This window comes from Oryzias melastigma, linkage group LG22 (genome assembly GCF_002922805.2).
Source record: "Oryzias melastigma strain HK-1 linkage group LG22, ASM292280v2, whole genome shotgun sequence".
Taxonomy (NCBI): Eukaryota; Metazoa; Chordata; class Actinopteri; order Beloniformes; family Adrianichthyidae; genus Oryzias; species Oryzias melastigma.
In genome coordinates, this window is record NC_050533.1 from 595,978 (window position 1) to 609,334 (window position 13,357).

At 47.9% G+C, this 13,357-nt stretch overlaps 1 protein-coding gene across 2 annotated transcripts in view; it reads right to left on the reverse strand.

The window, feature by feature from the left end:
- Nucleotides 1-95: 95 nt before the first annotated feature.
- Nucleotides 96-13,357, reverse strand: part of LOC112153768 (disheveled-associated activator of morphogenesis 1) — a 16,914-nt gene continuing 3,652 nt past the window's right edge. Inside the window, exons 2-26 of one of the 2 annotated variants that reach the window (XM_024284507.2) lie at nucleotides 12,438-12,633; nucleotides 12,274-12,363; nucleotides 12,025-12,096; nucleotides 11,074-11,168; nucleotides 10,783-11,002; nucleotides 10,060-10,173; nucleotides 8,801-8,911; nucleotides 8,602-8,705; nucleotides 8,458-8,524; nucleotides 7,339-7,456; nucleotides 7,095-7,233; nucleotides 6,823-6,881; nucleotides 6,523-6,710; nucleotides 6,193-6,456; nucleotides 5,243-5,350; nucleotides 5,081-5,178; nucleotides 4,927-5,011; nucleotides 4,751-4,857; nucleotides 4,175-4,263; nucleotides 3,937-4,105; nucleotides 1,781-1,888; nucleotides 1,641-1,701; nucleotides 1,441-1,569; nucleotides 678-848; nucleotides 96-589 (exon numbers count right to left, since the gene is read on the reverse strand). In XM_024284507.2, coding sequence (XP_024140275.1) covers nucleotides 410-589; nucleotides 678-848; nucleotides 1,441-1,569; nucleotides 1,641-1,701; nucleotides 1,781-1,888; nucleotides 3,937-4,105; nucleotides 4,175-4,263; nucleotides 4,751-4,857; nucleotides 4,927-5,011; nucleotides 5,081-5,178; nucleotides 5,243-5,350; nucleotides 6,193-6,456; nucleotides 6,523-6,710; nucleotides 6,823-6,881; nucleotides 7,095-7,233; nucleotides 7,339-7,456; nucleotides 8,458-8,524; nucleotides 8,602-8,705; nucleotides 8,801-8,911; nucleotides 10,060-10,173; nucleotides 10,783-11,002; nucleotides 11,074-11,168; nucleotides 12,025-12,096; nucleotides 12,274-12,363; nucleotides 12,438-12,611 — 3,120 coding nt within the window. In that variant the 5' untranslated portion in view covers nucleotides 12,612-12,633 and the 3' untranslated portion in view covers nucleotides 96-409. Of the gene's footprint in view, nucleotides 590-677; nucleotides 849-1,440; nucleotides 1,570-1,640; nucleotides 1,702-1,780; nucleotides 1,889-3,936; nucleotides 4,106-4,174; nucleotides 4,264-4,750; nucleotides 4,858-4,926; nucleotides 5,012-5,080; nucleotides 5,179-5,242; nucleotides 5,351-6,192; nucleotides 6,711-6,822; nucleotides 6,882-7,094; nucleotides 7,234-7,338; nucleotides 7,457-8,457; nucleotides 8,525-8,601; nucleotides 8,706-8,800; nucleotides 8,912-10,059; nucleotides 10,174-10,782; nucleotides 11,003-11,073; nucleotides 11,169-12,024; nucleotides 12,097-12,273; nucleotides 12,364-12,437; nucleotides 12,634-13,357 lie in introns of both variants that reach the window. The other variant, XM_024284429.2, reaches the window with a different exon arrangement.

The following is a 13,357-nucleotide window of genomic DNA, read 5'->3' on the forward strand; positions in this document are numbered from 1 at the left end:
CTTTCTGAGGACGTTTTCCTCTCTGGCTTCAGATGTTTGTCCTGATGCATTCTGGGTAAAATCTCTCTGGACAGAGAAGACTTGTGACTCAAATATAAATTCTTTTAAACGTTATATTTGTGTTCTTGTTTGTCTCTTTGTGGTCCTGTGATGGACTGGAGAACTGTCCGGGGTGAACTTCACCTTTCAGCTGTTGGGATAGGCTCCAGCAACCTGCCAGTCACTGAGATAGGCTCCAGCCTCGCCATGAACCCCAAATAGGAACAGAGCCAGTTTAAAAGATGGATGGATTATTGATTATTGACGAGTTCTGTGTTAATGCCTTCTGGTTCTGGTCCAGTTTGCACAGATTCTGAGTTGGTTCTGGTCCAGTTCTGTCAGATTCTGAGCTGGTTCTGGTCCAGTTCTGTCAGATTCTGGGCTGGTTCTGGTCCAGTCTGCTCGCGGGTCTCTGTTGCTTCCGCCGGTTCAGTTTGGACATGTTGAAGACCTCCCCGGAGCGCAGCGCCGACACCAGGTCGTCAAACTCTCCCTCCTCTTCCTCGTTTGCTTTGGCCTTCTTCATCCTCTGGGCTCGCTCCTCCTTCTTCTGCAGGTAGACACGCTCAGGTAAAACACACCTGCAGCAATAATGAGGAACAAGCAGGACGGACCTCCTCCTCCAGGACGAGCCTGACCTGAGCCTCCATGAGCGCCCGCCTCTCCTCCTCCTCCTGGCGCCGGGCCCTGTCCTCGTTGTCCTGCCGGGCCTCAGAGAAAGCTGCCAGGAAAGCGCCGAAGGTGCCGAAGAACTCGTCTGCTTTCAGAGCGGAAGAATCTTCGCCGAAGTGCTGCAGCGCCTTCAGAAACTGCAGCAGCAGAGAACCGGGGCGTTAGAACCTGAAGATCTTCTCAGAACCTTCAGCCCCATGGACCCTCGAGGACCCCCATGGACCACCATGGACTCTCATGGACCCTTGTGCACCCCCAGGTACCGCTGTGGACCCTCATGCACCCTCATGGACCCTCGTAGACCCTCATGGACCCCCATGGACCCCCAGGCACCCCTGTGGACCCTCATGCACCCTCATGGACCCTCATGGACCCCTAGGCACCCCTGTGGACCCTCATGGACCCTCGTAGACCCTCATGGACCCTCGTAGACCCTCATGGACCCTTGTAGACCCCCATGCACCCCCATGGACCCTCATGCATCCCCATGGACCCTCATGGACGCTCATGGACCCCTGTGGACCCTCATGTACCCTCATGGACGCTCATGGACCCCTGTGGACCCTCATGTACCCCCATGGACCCTCATGCATCCCCATGGACCCTCATGCATCCCCATGGACCCTCATGGACTCTCATGCACCCTCGTGGACCTTCATGGACCCCCATGGACCCTCATGCATCCCCATGGACCCCCATGGACCCTCATGGACCCCCATGGACCCTCACCAGCTCTTTGGCCTCCTGCAGAGACTCCTCCACGTCAGAGAAGCTGAAGGACGCCACGGTCAAGAACTGACTGACCACGGGGACGAAGGTATCGGTGGCTCGCTGGGAGGACCGCTGGTACTGCAGCTCCTGCAGACGTGAACACGGTCAGACGTGATGGTACCACACCTGGACCGGGCCGGTCCGGATGGTTGACTCACCGCCTCGATGCTCTTAAGCCCCGCCCTCAGAGCGCTGATGTCCCTCTCCAGCTCCACCATGCTGCAGACACAGGGGTCTTTACCTGAGGTAGACCTACTTCCTGTCACATGATCACACCCAACAGGAAGTCTGTCCTTACTTGACTTTGGAGGCTTCAGGAACGTTCCTCAGCTCCTCGCTGAACGCCGCCACGGCGGGGAACTTCTTCTCCAGCACGGAGACCATGTAGTGCAGCAGAGTGACGTTCCTGAGAATCAAACCGTCATGTGACTTCACGTGAAGATTTACTGGAAATGTCCAAAGTCTGATGGGAGTCGCTCCGATCCTGTTAAAACTATTAAAACATTAAAACTCTAGAAGGAAGAAATAATGAATCTGGTTTGTAGCTTTCATATTTGATCTGGTTTCTGAGAGCAATCTCTCGTTAAGATCCTTAAACCGTCTGGAGAGAACCAGCGTCACGTTCTTAGGAGAGAAAGACTCATTTGGATCTTCGTGTGCAGAACTCCTGATCTGTAACTCATACAATGCATTTTGTTCATAACTTTGTGTATTCACATGTGCAAACATCACAAATGCAGTTCACACACGGGCAGCTTAGAATTACCGCTTGAAACTAAATCACATACAAATGTTTACAATTTCCCGTGAATCTCATTACGCAAACATAAAACCACATTTATGCACTGATCTGATGTGAGACCCTTGATGTGTCCGTGAGTGATGCGTTTAAACGCTGCTAGAATGCTGGGTCATCAGAGTTTTCTTATCAGCTTCTTGGACTCAGATTGAGAATAATATCTGGTGAAACTGGACATTTTCCCACAGATATGCCCAATAAGTCTTATTGAGCATTTTTAAAATCATTATTCTTTAAAAATAAAAACATTTTCCAGAAACGAGTTATGATTTTTTTTACATTTTTTAACACTTTTTAACATTAATTATTGGGCATATCTGTTTAAGAACGTGGAGAAATGTCAAGTTTTCACCAGATATCACTCACAATCTCATTTTAAAACACATTTTTTTATGTTTGTGTGTATAGTTATGCTTAATTTTGTGAATGTGTAAATTGTATTTTTTTTATTTCATACCTTTTATACACAATTACAAGTACACAAAAGTGTGCTCAAAATGTCTTGTATGAGTTAAAAATCAAGAATTATGCTCAAAGAAATCGGTGTGAAACTGTTTTCTCTCCATGTAAACTCTTTAATCGTGTTTCCTGTCCTGTAGTTCGTCATCCTTCCACTGGGGGCAGAGTAGAGCTTCGGCTGCTTCCATGAAATCTTAAAATAAAAACACTTTTGGAGGGAAAAGTTTTCCGTTTTTTAACTTATGGTAAGAATAACTCTTCTGTTGTTATCGGTCTTTTAAATCAAAATCTTCTGTATTGAAATAATGTAAAATTGATTCTTTATCACAGAGTTAAAATCTGAGTCAGTGAATAAATAAGGTGATTTTTAAAATGAACATTCATGTCTCCATGTTTGAATCTTAGACTAACGAAACTTAGATCACTCAGTGGATCTTAATTCATGTTCTGTATCTATATTTAATATTGATATCTCCATATGTTTCATATAATGTTTTAAAAGCATCTTTATAACGATAATAATAATAATGGTTTAGATTTATCTGCGCTTTTCCAGACGCTCAAAGCGCTTATACTGTGTATCCATTATTCATTCACACCTCATTCATACTTGGTGACGGTAAGCTACTACTGTAGCCACAGCTGCCCTGGGGCAGGCTGACAGAGGCGTGGCTGCCGGTACGACCCCTCTGACCATCACTGGGACATTCATACACATTCACACACCAGTGGAGCCACACTGGAGGGAAGGAGGGTTAAGTGTCTTGCCCAAGGACACAACGACACTTGGCTGGCAGGAGCCGGAATCGAACCGCCGATCCTTCGATCATTGGCCGACCCGCTCTACCACCTGAGCCATCAAAAAACTATTTTGCTAACAGTGTCAGCAAACAATCTCAAAGATAGACTGGGGGGAAAAAAGAAATCATGCGTCTCTGATAGTGTTTGGGGGGCCGGGCAAAATGTGGACGTGGGGCAGATCCGGCCCGCGGGCCGTAGTTTGGGGGACCCCTGGTGTAAGTGATGTCTGAAGGTATTTATGAGGGAGGGGCTTATGTCCTGGAGGACTGCAAGTTTGGAACCTGGACCTCATTTCTGAAAAACTTCCGGAAAAATCTGCTTTTCTGAGGTGGATTCTGACAGTCAAACCGCCACATTGTGGGTTTGCTCCTGGGCGTTTCTTTAGCTCCGCCTACTTGTCAGTGCTGGACTTGGTGTCTGCGATCTTGTTTAGGCTCTGAACTTTGAAGCCCAGCGCGTTCCCACGTTGTCCTTTATTCATGTAGTTCCCAAAGGCCAGAACCACCTCCAGGAGCTGACGGAGCCTCCTGCTCTGGACCACCTCCTGCGACGCCAGACTGAGAGCTGAGGGAGAACAGGAGGAGGTGAAAACTGGTGCGTGGAGGGAAACGTCCTCCTGTGGGACCGACGGACCTTCGATTCTGGGTTTGACGTCCGCCAGTCTGTCAGGAAACTTCTTCTTGAAGAGGAGCGTCTGCAGCCTCTGCTGGTAGTGGTCGAACCTGATGAGAGAGAAAGCCGGACTGTCAGTCCAGATCCTGCTGGAGGAGAAACAGCTGCTCTGGTTTCCATGGCAACAGAGGTGTGTCTACAGCACATGCTCACATATTGACGTTTGGTTAAACGACCCAACTCCTCAAAAATTTGATGTACTGGCTGTTCAAATGAAATCACGGCTCCCCAACCTCCAGGTCTGCTACCTCAAAGTGGACCACACGATTACCCTAACCTGATACCGCTCCGCGTCCCGTTCCAGTACTGCGTCCCATTCCGATACCGCGTCCCGTTCCGATACGTTGCACATCAGGTACCGGGTTAGGATACCGGTAGCTGGCTCGGAGGTTGGAGAGCCGTGATTTCATTTGAACAGCCAGCATGTCAAAACTTGACGAGTTTGGTGTCTCCAAAACGTCAAGTTTTAACGCGGAGCGTCCTTCAACGTCGACATGCGAGGACTCTGGTTCCAGCGTGCGGTCTCAGGCGGCGTACCTGCTCATGTCCAGCAGGAAGCGGTCGGCTCTGGCCATGCGCTCCACCTCGTGCTTGTGCTCCTCCAGCAGCTCCATGTCGCTCTTCTCCGGGACAAACTTCAGGAGCTGCAGACACAAGCGGATGTTTAGCGGCTCCTCATGAGGACGGCGGCCATGTTGCAGAGGTGTGGACACCTGCTCCAGCATGTCGGTGGGTAAGTCCTCCTGCTCGTTCATGGAGGTGAGCGCCTGGCAGATCTCCTCGTTGCTCAGCTTCAGTCTGCGATGGAGACATTCAGGTTTAGGACAGAAACCGGAGAAGCTTCCGGAGCTGCAGATGAGCACTGACCGGGACAGCAGGATGTTGCAGTTCTGCGCTCGCCGACCATCGATCACCGACAGCTCCTTCACCTTCTTCGCAGACGTCTGCTCCTCCTCGGTCTCCTTCTGTGGGTGAAGATGTGGTCAAACGGCGTCAGACGGAGCGTCTGCGTCGTGTGCGCTAACTCACCGCCAGTCTCTGGTAAGCTGAGAAGGTTTTCTCCAACTCCTCCAGATCCAGGACTTTGAACACGTTTCGTTCGTCAATCTTTTTCCAGATGGTTCCCTCGATCTTGTTCTGGAAAGACCAACGGACATCATGACTCTTGACCCCCTGATGTTCTCTGGCTTCTCATCAAGCGAATGGCCGACAGGTTCGTCTGTGACGACCGTCTGAGCTGTGGACCGTCTGGATGGAAAGAGCTGCTGCGATTAGACGACTAATCGACGACTAATCGACGACTAATCGACGACTAATCGACGACTGATCGACGACTAATCGACGACTAATCGACGACCGATCGACGACTAATCGACGACTAATCGACGACTAATCGACGACTAATCGTTTAGACGTTACTTTATATTTTATGGAGTCAGAGTGTAGTAAAGTAGAAAGTTATAACGGAGTTTATCTTTTTGGACTATTTGGGGATTTATTGAGGTTTTTTAGGCTATTTTGGAGTCTAGTTAATATTTCAGCTTCATGCTAGCTGTTTTGGCTAACTTAAGCATTTTTCAGTTTTTTAGGCTAATTTGGCATTTGACTAATATTTAGCTGCCTATCAACTTCAGCGTTTTTAGCAGCCAAATTCAGCTTCCAGCATTCACACTAGCATTTTCACAGCTAATGCTGTATATCTAGTTTTTAGTTTGTTTAAATCTAATGATGGTTAAGATGTGTGCTGTACATCCAGTTATTACATGACCCGATTAGTCGACTGATCTGAAAAAATAATCAGTGATTATTCAGCTATCAAAATAATGGTTTGTGGCAGCCCTAATGGAAGCCCAGATGAGAGAAACCATCAGACGTGTCCAACAGAAACCCTCGGACTCAAATCGATGGGTTTAACGGGTCTTTGTGGACCGGAACCGCAGGAACTCCAGAGGAATCCTGCAGCCAGACGGAGGACCTACCTCAGGCAGTTTGCTCCAGTTGAAACTCTTCAGAGGGTTTGATGGACGAGGAATGTTCCTCCTTTGTTCCAATCCTGGAGGACCTCCTGGAGGAGGAGGAGGAGGAGGAGGAGGAGGAGGTGCAAACGGAGCCATACCAAACACTGGTGGGCCTCCTGGAGGAGGAGGAGGAGGAGGAGGAGGAACGGAGGACGATGACGAAGAGGACGTAGGATCAGGACGAGCAGCAGAGCTGAGAGGAGGTCCTCCTGGAACCGTGGGGGTCTGCAGAGAAAGAAGAGCGTGAAGGTCCGGTGGAGGAAAACCCGGCCCGAGTTGTTCGGTACCCACAGAACTGAGCTGCTTGAGCCGGGCCAACAGCTCTTCCGCCTGCTGCTTGGCCTGCCTGTGCTCCTTGGTCTCTCGCTCCAGTTTCTCCTTCATTTTGCTCAGAAGCTCCATCAGTTCTTCCTTCTCCTTCGTCTTGGCCTCACATTCCCTCTTCTTCTTCTCCAAGCTCTGCTGGAGGTTCTGATTACCTGAAGGGAAGAAGAAGTCAAACAGCAGAGGACTGCATGAGTCTTCTCTGAGGTTCTGAAGGTCCATCAGAGTCTCCAGTTTGGACTTTTAGTTTGAAAGTGCTGTTTTTACATTTTCTCATCTCTGCAGCTTCTTCCTGCCATTGTTTGACCTCATTCTCCTTGACCAGCCTGAAACAGACAGAACACGGTCAGCTGTGGTGCTGAAGGTCCAGTCTCTGGGTTGGAACCAGAATCAGGATCTGATCAGATCGTGTTCATGTTCAGATCCGACTGGAGGCTTTTATTCTGAAGGTCTTCTGTGGGTGGAGTCTGATGGAGCTGAAGTATGGATGAAGTATTTCATTGACTGTATATAGAGGACCAGACCGGTCTGGGTCTTACTTGTTCACGATACTTTTAACGTTGAAGTCCTCGAGGGGAGCCACGTCTGGATCTTCACCTTTGTTGTTCTGCAGAACCAGCTGCTGGACCATCCGGTCCAACAGCACCCAGTGCTGAAGCATGGTCCTGCTGTGCTGGTCTGCAGGCGGAAAGGAGACAGCGGGTGAGAGGCGGCCCTTGGCGAGAGGCGGCCCTTGGCGAGAGGCGGCCCTCGGTGAGCGCCGGCGGCACGGCGAGGTCTTACAGGGCATCAGGAGGAGGTGCTGCAGGGCGGACAGCAGGTGGGGGTACGCCTCCGTGTGGCTCAGGCGCTTCTTGATCAGCTCGAACATCCCGCCTCCACTTTTAGTGTCGATGTGGGCCTGAAACCAAAAACCTCCGAATCTGTTTCTTCTTTGGTCTGAAGATATTTTAGGAGCAGAAACACCAGAACTGTCCTGCAACCCCGTGGAAGCTGATTCCCACATCATTACACTCCCACCACCTCCTCACAGTAAAGGACCTGCTTTCAGAGCAAACGTCTTCCTGCTATTGAACAAATGTTTGAGCAGAAGTTCTTCTTATGGGACCAAAATGAAACAGAAACATTTATGATTTTGTTCTGAATGTTCATGGATCTGCTGAGTTTTTATGTAGAACATAAACAGAAAGTTCCTCCTCCTGTGTAATTTTTACTTCATCATCATCACTCCTGTCATTTCTGCATCTTTAACCCTTTCACTGCCTGCTCAACCATTTAGAAAACACATTTTAAAAACATTGATTGTGAGTGATACTCTCCGAGGTACGGAGCCTCAAAAGGGACATTGAAGAAAAGAAATGAAGTAAAAAATTATTTTTTTCCCTGAAAATTAAAGTAAAAAAAAAATTTGTGACTGACTCGTGCACAACAGGTAGTATTTTTTAGAAATGTTTTAGAAAAACATGTTTTTTTAAGTTACTTTCTGATGTGCATCAGTTACTCACCAGGACCTTCTTTTTTCCTAAGAATTGAAGTCAAAAAAATCTCTAGTCACTAATGTGCACCAGTTGGAACATAGATTTAATTTTTAGCTTCAATTTTTAGGAAAAAATATTCCAGATACTCTGTGGTGGGAACCTGTTACGAACCAGATTTCTTTTTTAGTTGAAGTTAAAAATAACACAAACTTCTGGATAGTAACTGATGAGCACTAATGAACAACCAGAACTTTTTTACTCAGACCTTTTGTACTTTTAGAGAAAAAACTTTTTTAATTTGAGGTCTCTTTAGGGGCTCCGTACCAAAGCAATAAGCAGCAGAAAAATAACTTTTTTGGGGGTGATTTATTTTGGGTAGTTTAAATAAGAGAAGTGGAAACGTTTTCAAAATAAAAGCACTCACAGCGTTTAAGCGTTTGGACATCCAGAGCTCGTCTTCACTCCTCAACATCTCAAAGTAGTCCAAATGTCTGAGGAGCAGCAGAGGTCAGTCAGCTGGAGGTCAGCGAGTCGACCGATAAACTGAATGTGTCTCAGAGGCTCATACGTGTCCAGCGTGGTGTTTTCGTGGGAACGCAGCTTGTCGATGACCGGCTGGAGGCCCAGCATCAGGAACTCGTAGCGTAAATGGATCCGGAACTCCACACTGTTCTGAAAGCCGAATCCCAGCAGGAACAGAAATGATTTTCATTTGAAATAAACCAAATATTTGACACTTTGACAGCACAGGAAGAGCTTCATGTCACCTCTCCAGCTCCCTGGCTGAGCACTGCGTTGATGAAGGACATGATGGCCGTCTTCAGACCGACTTCATCCCGGTACCGACCGGTGGAGCGGTCCAAGTCTGACAGCAGGTTCTGAGCACAGAGAGACACTTAGAGGAGACGACAAATCCGTCCACATGGATGTGTGAAAGATGATCCTGTTTCTTTAATCTCCAAACGCTGTAAAACGCATAGATGTCTTTTGTTTGGTGTTTACTGTGGACACATCAACTAATAATGAAGTCATTTACAGTGCACTTTGGGACAGAATTGGGATCACTTTGGGACAGAATCTGGACCGCCGCGGGACAGAATCGGGACCACTTTGGGACAGAATCAGGACCATTTTGGGACAGAATCTGGACCACTTTGGGACAGAATCTGGACCGCCGCGGGACAGAATCGGGACCATTTTGGGACAGAATCTGGACCGCCGCGGGACAGAATCGGGACCGCCGCGGGACAGAATCGGGACCACTTTGGGACAGAATCGGGACCATTTTGGGACAGAATCTGGACCACTTTGGGACAGAATCGGGACCACTTTGGGGCAGAATCTGGACCACTTTGGGACAGAATCGGGATCACTTTGGGACAGAATCGGGACCACTTTTTGGACAGAATCGGGACCATTTTGGGACAGAATCAGGATCACTTTGGGACAGAATCTGGACCACTTTGGGACAGAATCAGGACCACTTTGGGACAGAATCTGGACTGCCGCGGGACAGAATCGGGACCACTTTGGGACAGAATCAGGATCACTTTGGGACAGTATCGGTACCACTTTGGGACAGAATCCAGACCACTTTGGGACAGAATCTGGACCACTTTGGGGCAGAATCTGGACCACTTTGGGACAGAATCGGGATCACTTTGGGACAGAATCGGGACCACTTTTTGGACAGAATCGGGACCATTTTGGGACAGAATCAGGATCACTTTAGGACAGTATCGGTTCCACTTTGTTACAGAATCCAGAACACTTTGGGACAGAATCGGGACCACTTTGGGACAGAATCAGGATCACTTTGGGACAGAATCCAGACCACTTTGGGACAGAATCCAGACCACTTTGGGACAGAATCTGGACCACTTTGGGACAGAATCTGGACCGCCGTGGGACATACAGTATTGATGGTCGGAGCTCACCTGTTTTTCTCTCAAATATACGGAATTTATCATAGAATAAATCCAGAAAAGAAGCTGCTGCTGCACAGAAGAACGAACAGAATCAGAACCTGGAAGCGCGTTCTCTCAGCAGCAAACGTCTGGTAGTGGACCATGGCCTCCAGAACTTTCTTGTGGCCTCCTGGAACCAAACAAACAGCTCCCAGAATCTCCAGGACTGCCACCTGTGGAGAGGGAGGAACAGGTAAAACCATGTGACTATTCACACCTGAGACTGAGAGGTTAAGTTTGATTCTTCTACTGTCGGAGGAAAACCTTCGATTCATGACGACTCAAACATCCAAACAGCTTCAGAGAAAACCTCCAGGAAAAACATCATCAAAACACAAAGATTTCAGGCTGTGGATCTAAAAGCCGTTGTCTTCATCAGAAACATCTTCTGCTCCTTTTTTAAACTTCTTGGCTTATAAGCGTGATAGTGTATGGGGGGGGGCGTATAAGCCCCGCCTACTTACCTGTCCTTTTTCTAGACTCTTCTCAGAATAATGCTAAACGTTTTGTTGTTTTCCTTCTCATCAAACTAAAGTGGATCAGCTCCTTCTACACCTGTGCGGTTCAAAGCTTCCTTATGGGTGGGTGTGGCTTGTTGAGCAGGAAGCTCATTGGCTGATGCTTTCATCTGCTGGCTGTGGTTTCATTATCACTTTTTAACATCCCTCTAATAGTTTTTCTCACGATGACACTCATCACATCGGTATGTGGTAACCCTTCAGCTTCCTGACCCGGCAGAGCCCCTTCCCGGTCCCAACGCCGCCGCCGCCGCCGCTTCTCACCTTGGTCTTGATGTTCTCTGCAGACAGGCTTTGCGTGATGATGTTGATGCTCTCCGGGTGTTCCAGGACGTGACTTCTGCCCTGAGAGTTGTTCATCAGAGCTTTCAAGCAGCCGATCACAGACGTGTGGATCTGGGACTCGGCCGTCTCGTAGTCCATGGACTTGAGGAAGTTCAGGATGCACGACAGGCCGTCCAGGTCCAGGAACCGGGTCACAAACCTGCAGGTCGGATGCAGCAGGTGGATGACGCTGCAGTTCATGTGTGTCACAGACAGAGAGCTGACACTCACCGGATGGGCTGAGTCCTCAGAGCTGTCTTCAGACCGTCTACGACCGTCTGCCTGCCGTCAGTCTGTCCGTTCTCCAGCGGCACCAGCGTCTTCCTCTGGAGAGGAAGAGGACAAATCAAACCGGCTTCTGCCGGACTTCATCCATGTTTCCGTCTGAGGTTCGTCTGTCCTGCAGCCGCTCGACAAAACGGCAAGAAAGGGTTCAAACTTGTAGTTCAATGAAAACCTAAACTCTGGAGCGCGAAAAGTTAAGAATTAAACTGAAGAGAATGTAGAAGATAAAAACGTTTAACACTTTGAAACTCTTTCATTAACTCTGTTTATTGTCAGGAAAACATCCAATCAGCCTCTATGCATGTTGATTGTATGGCAACCACAAGTATGAATGAATGAATGAATGAATGAATGAAGGAATGAATGAATGAATGAATGAATGAATGAATGAATGAATGACTAAATAAATGAATGAATGAAGGAATGAATGAATGAATGAAGGAATGAATGAATGAATGAATGAATGAAGGAATGAATGAATGACTGAATGACTGACTGACTGAATGAATGAATGAATGAATGAATGAATGAATGAATGAATGAATGAATGAATGAATGAATGAAGGAATGAATGAATGAATGAATGAATGAAGGAATGAATGAATGACTGAATGACTGACTGACTGACTGACTGACTGACTGACTGAATGAATGAATGAATGAATGAATGAATGAATGACTGACTGACTGACTGACTGAATGAATGAATGAATGAAGGAATGAATGAATGAATGAATGACTGACTGAATGACTGACTGACTGACTGACTGAATGAATGAATGAAGGAATGAAGGAATGAAGGAATGAAGGAATGACTGAATGACTGACTGACTGACTGAATGAATGAATGAATGAGCTGTCAAACCCTAATTCCTAACATCTATCAATCAGACTTACTGCAGCCATGACTCGGATCTGATCGATGTAAAAGTCCGGCCAGCTCATCGCTCCTTTCTGCTCGTCTGCTCCCTGAAAATATCAGTTTCATAGAAATAAGTCATTTTCATAGCAGTCACATGAGCCCAGCTCACAGCGCCCCCTGCAGACAGCAGCTGGTCCTACACCACTCTAGAACAGATTCAGGAGTAAAGTCTGCGTTGGTGTTCTTTGAAGAAAACGTCCTGCAGACGTTCTCCTCTTCCTCACCGCTTTCTTGCTGCAGTAAATCTGCCATTTCTTCTCTGCCGGCAGAGCGAACATGGCCTGCCGGTGCTCCCCCGACAACTCCAGCTCCTCCTGGACGGAGAAAACGGGACGGTTAGACAAAGTCAAACTCTACAACTCACATGAACTTGAGTTCCTGAACGCACCACCAGCTCTGCAAACATGGCGTCCAGTTCTTGGGGGGGAGGGGCCGGCTGATCGGGCTGCTGCGGCGGCTTTTCATTGATCATCCGGATTTCTGGCTGGTTGGATTCTTTGTGGCAGCATGGGAAGAATGCAGCCAAGCTCCGCCCCCAAGGCTGCTTCTCAGAGGACGCCATGGTGTTGACGTCAGGAAGTTGACTGAGCCAAAAGAAACACAGGTGGATTCAGGTAAAAATAGGTTCTGGGACTGACCCAAAAGCCCCGGAATGACGGCGCCAACATTTACTGGAGGATCGGTGATAGAAACTATTTAGTAAACGGGTTCAGATGATGGCCGGAGTGACTCCAGTCACCCAAAACCTTCAACGTCTACGAGTCCAAGTCCAAACGCAAGAGAAGATTCAAATGAGGATTCTGTGGATCCATCTGGGATGAGTTCAGATCAGTTTAGACCAAATCACAAACTCTAAGAACAGCGAACACCTCAAAGGTCAAGTCAAAAGGTCAAGGTCTCCTCATAAAACAGCTGGAACTGTTAACCTTCAACCTTCACCACAGCAATCAGTCAGGGACCGAGCCTGGAAATGTCCTGGAAACAGCCTGGAAATGTCCTGGAAACAGCCTGGAAACAGCCTGAAAATGTCCTGGAAAAGTTTTGGAAAGTCCTGGAAATGTTCTGGAAGTCCTCTCTGCTTCTGAGCCTCATTTCAGGATCTAGTTCCGACCTCCCAACAGATCCAGGGACAGAGGCGGATCAGAAGAGTTGATCAGCTCCCTGAGCGTCACCGAGGTTTGATCTGAACAAAGACGCGTTGCAGAGAACAACCATCAGCTGTTCTGAACATCAGCTGTTCTAAACACATCAGCTGTTCTGAACATCAGCTGTTCTAAACACATCAGCTGTTCTGAACATCAGCTGTTC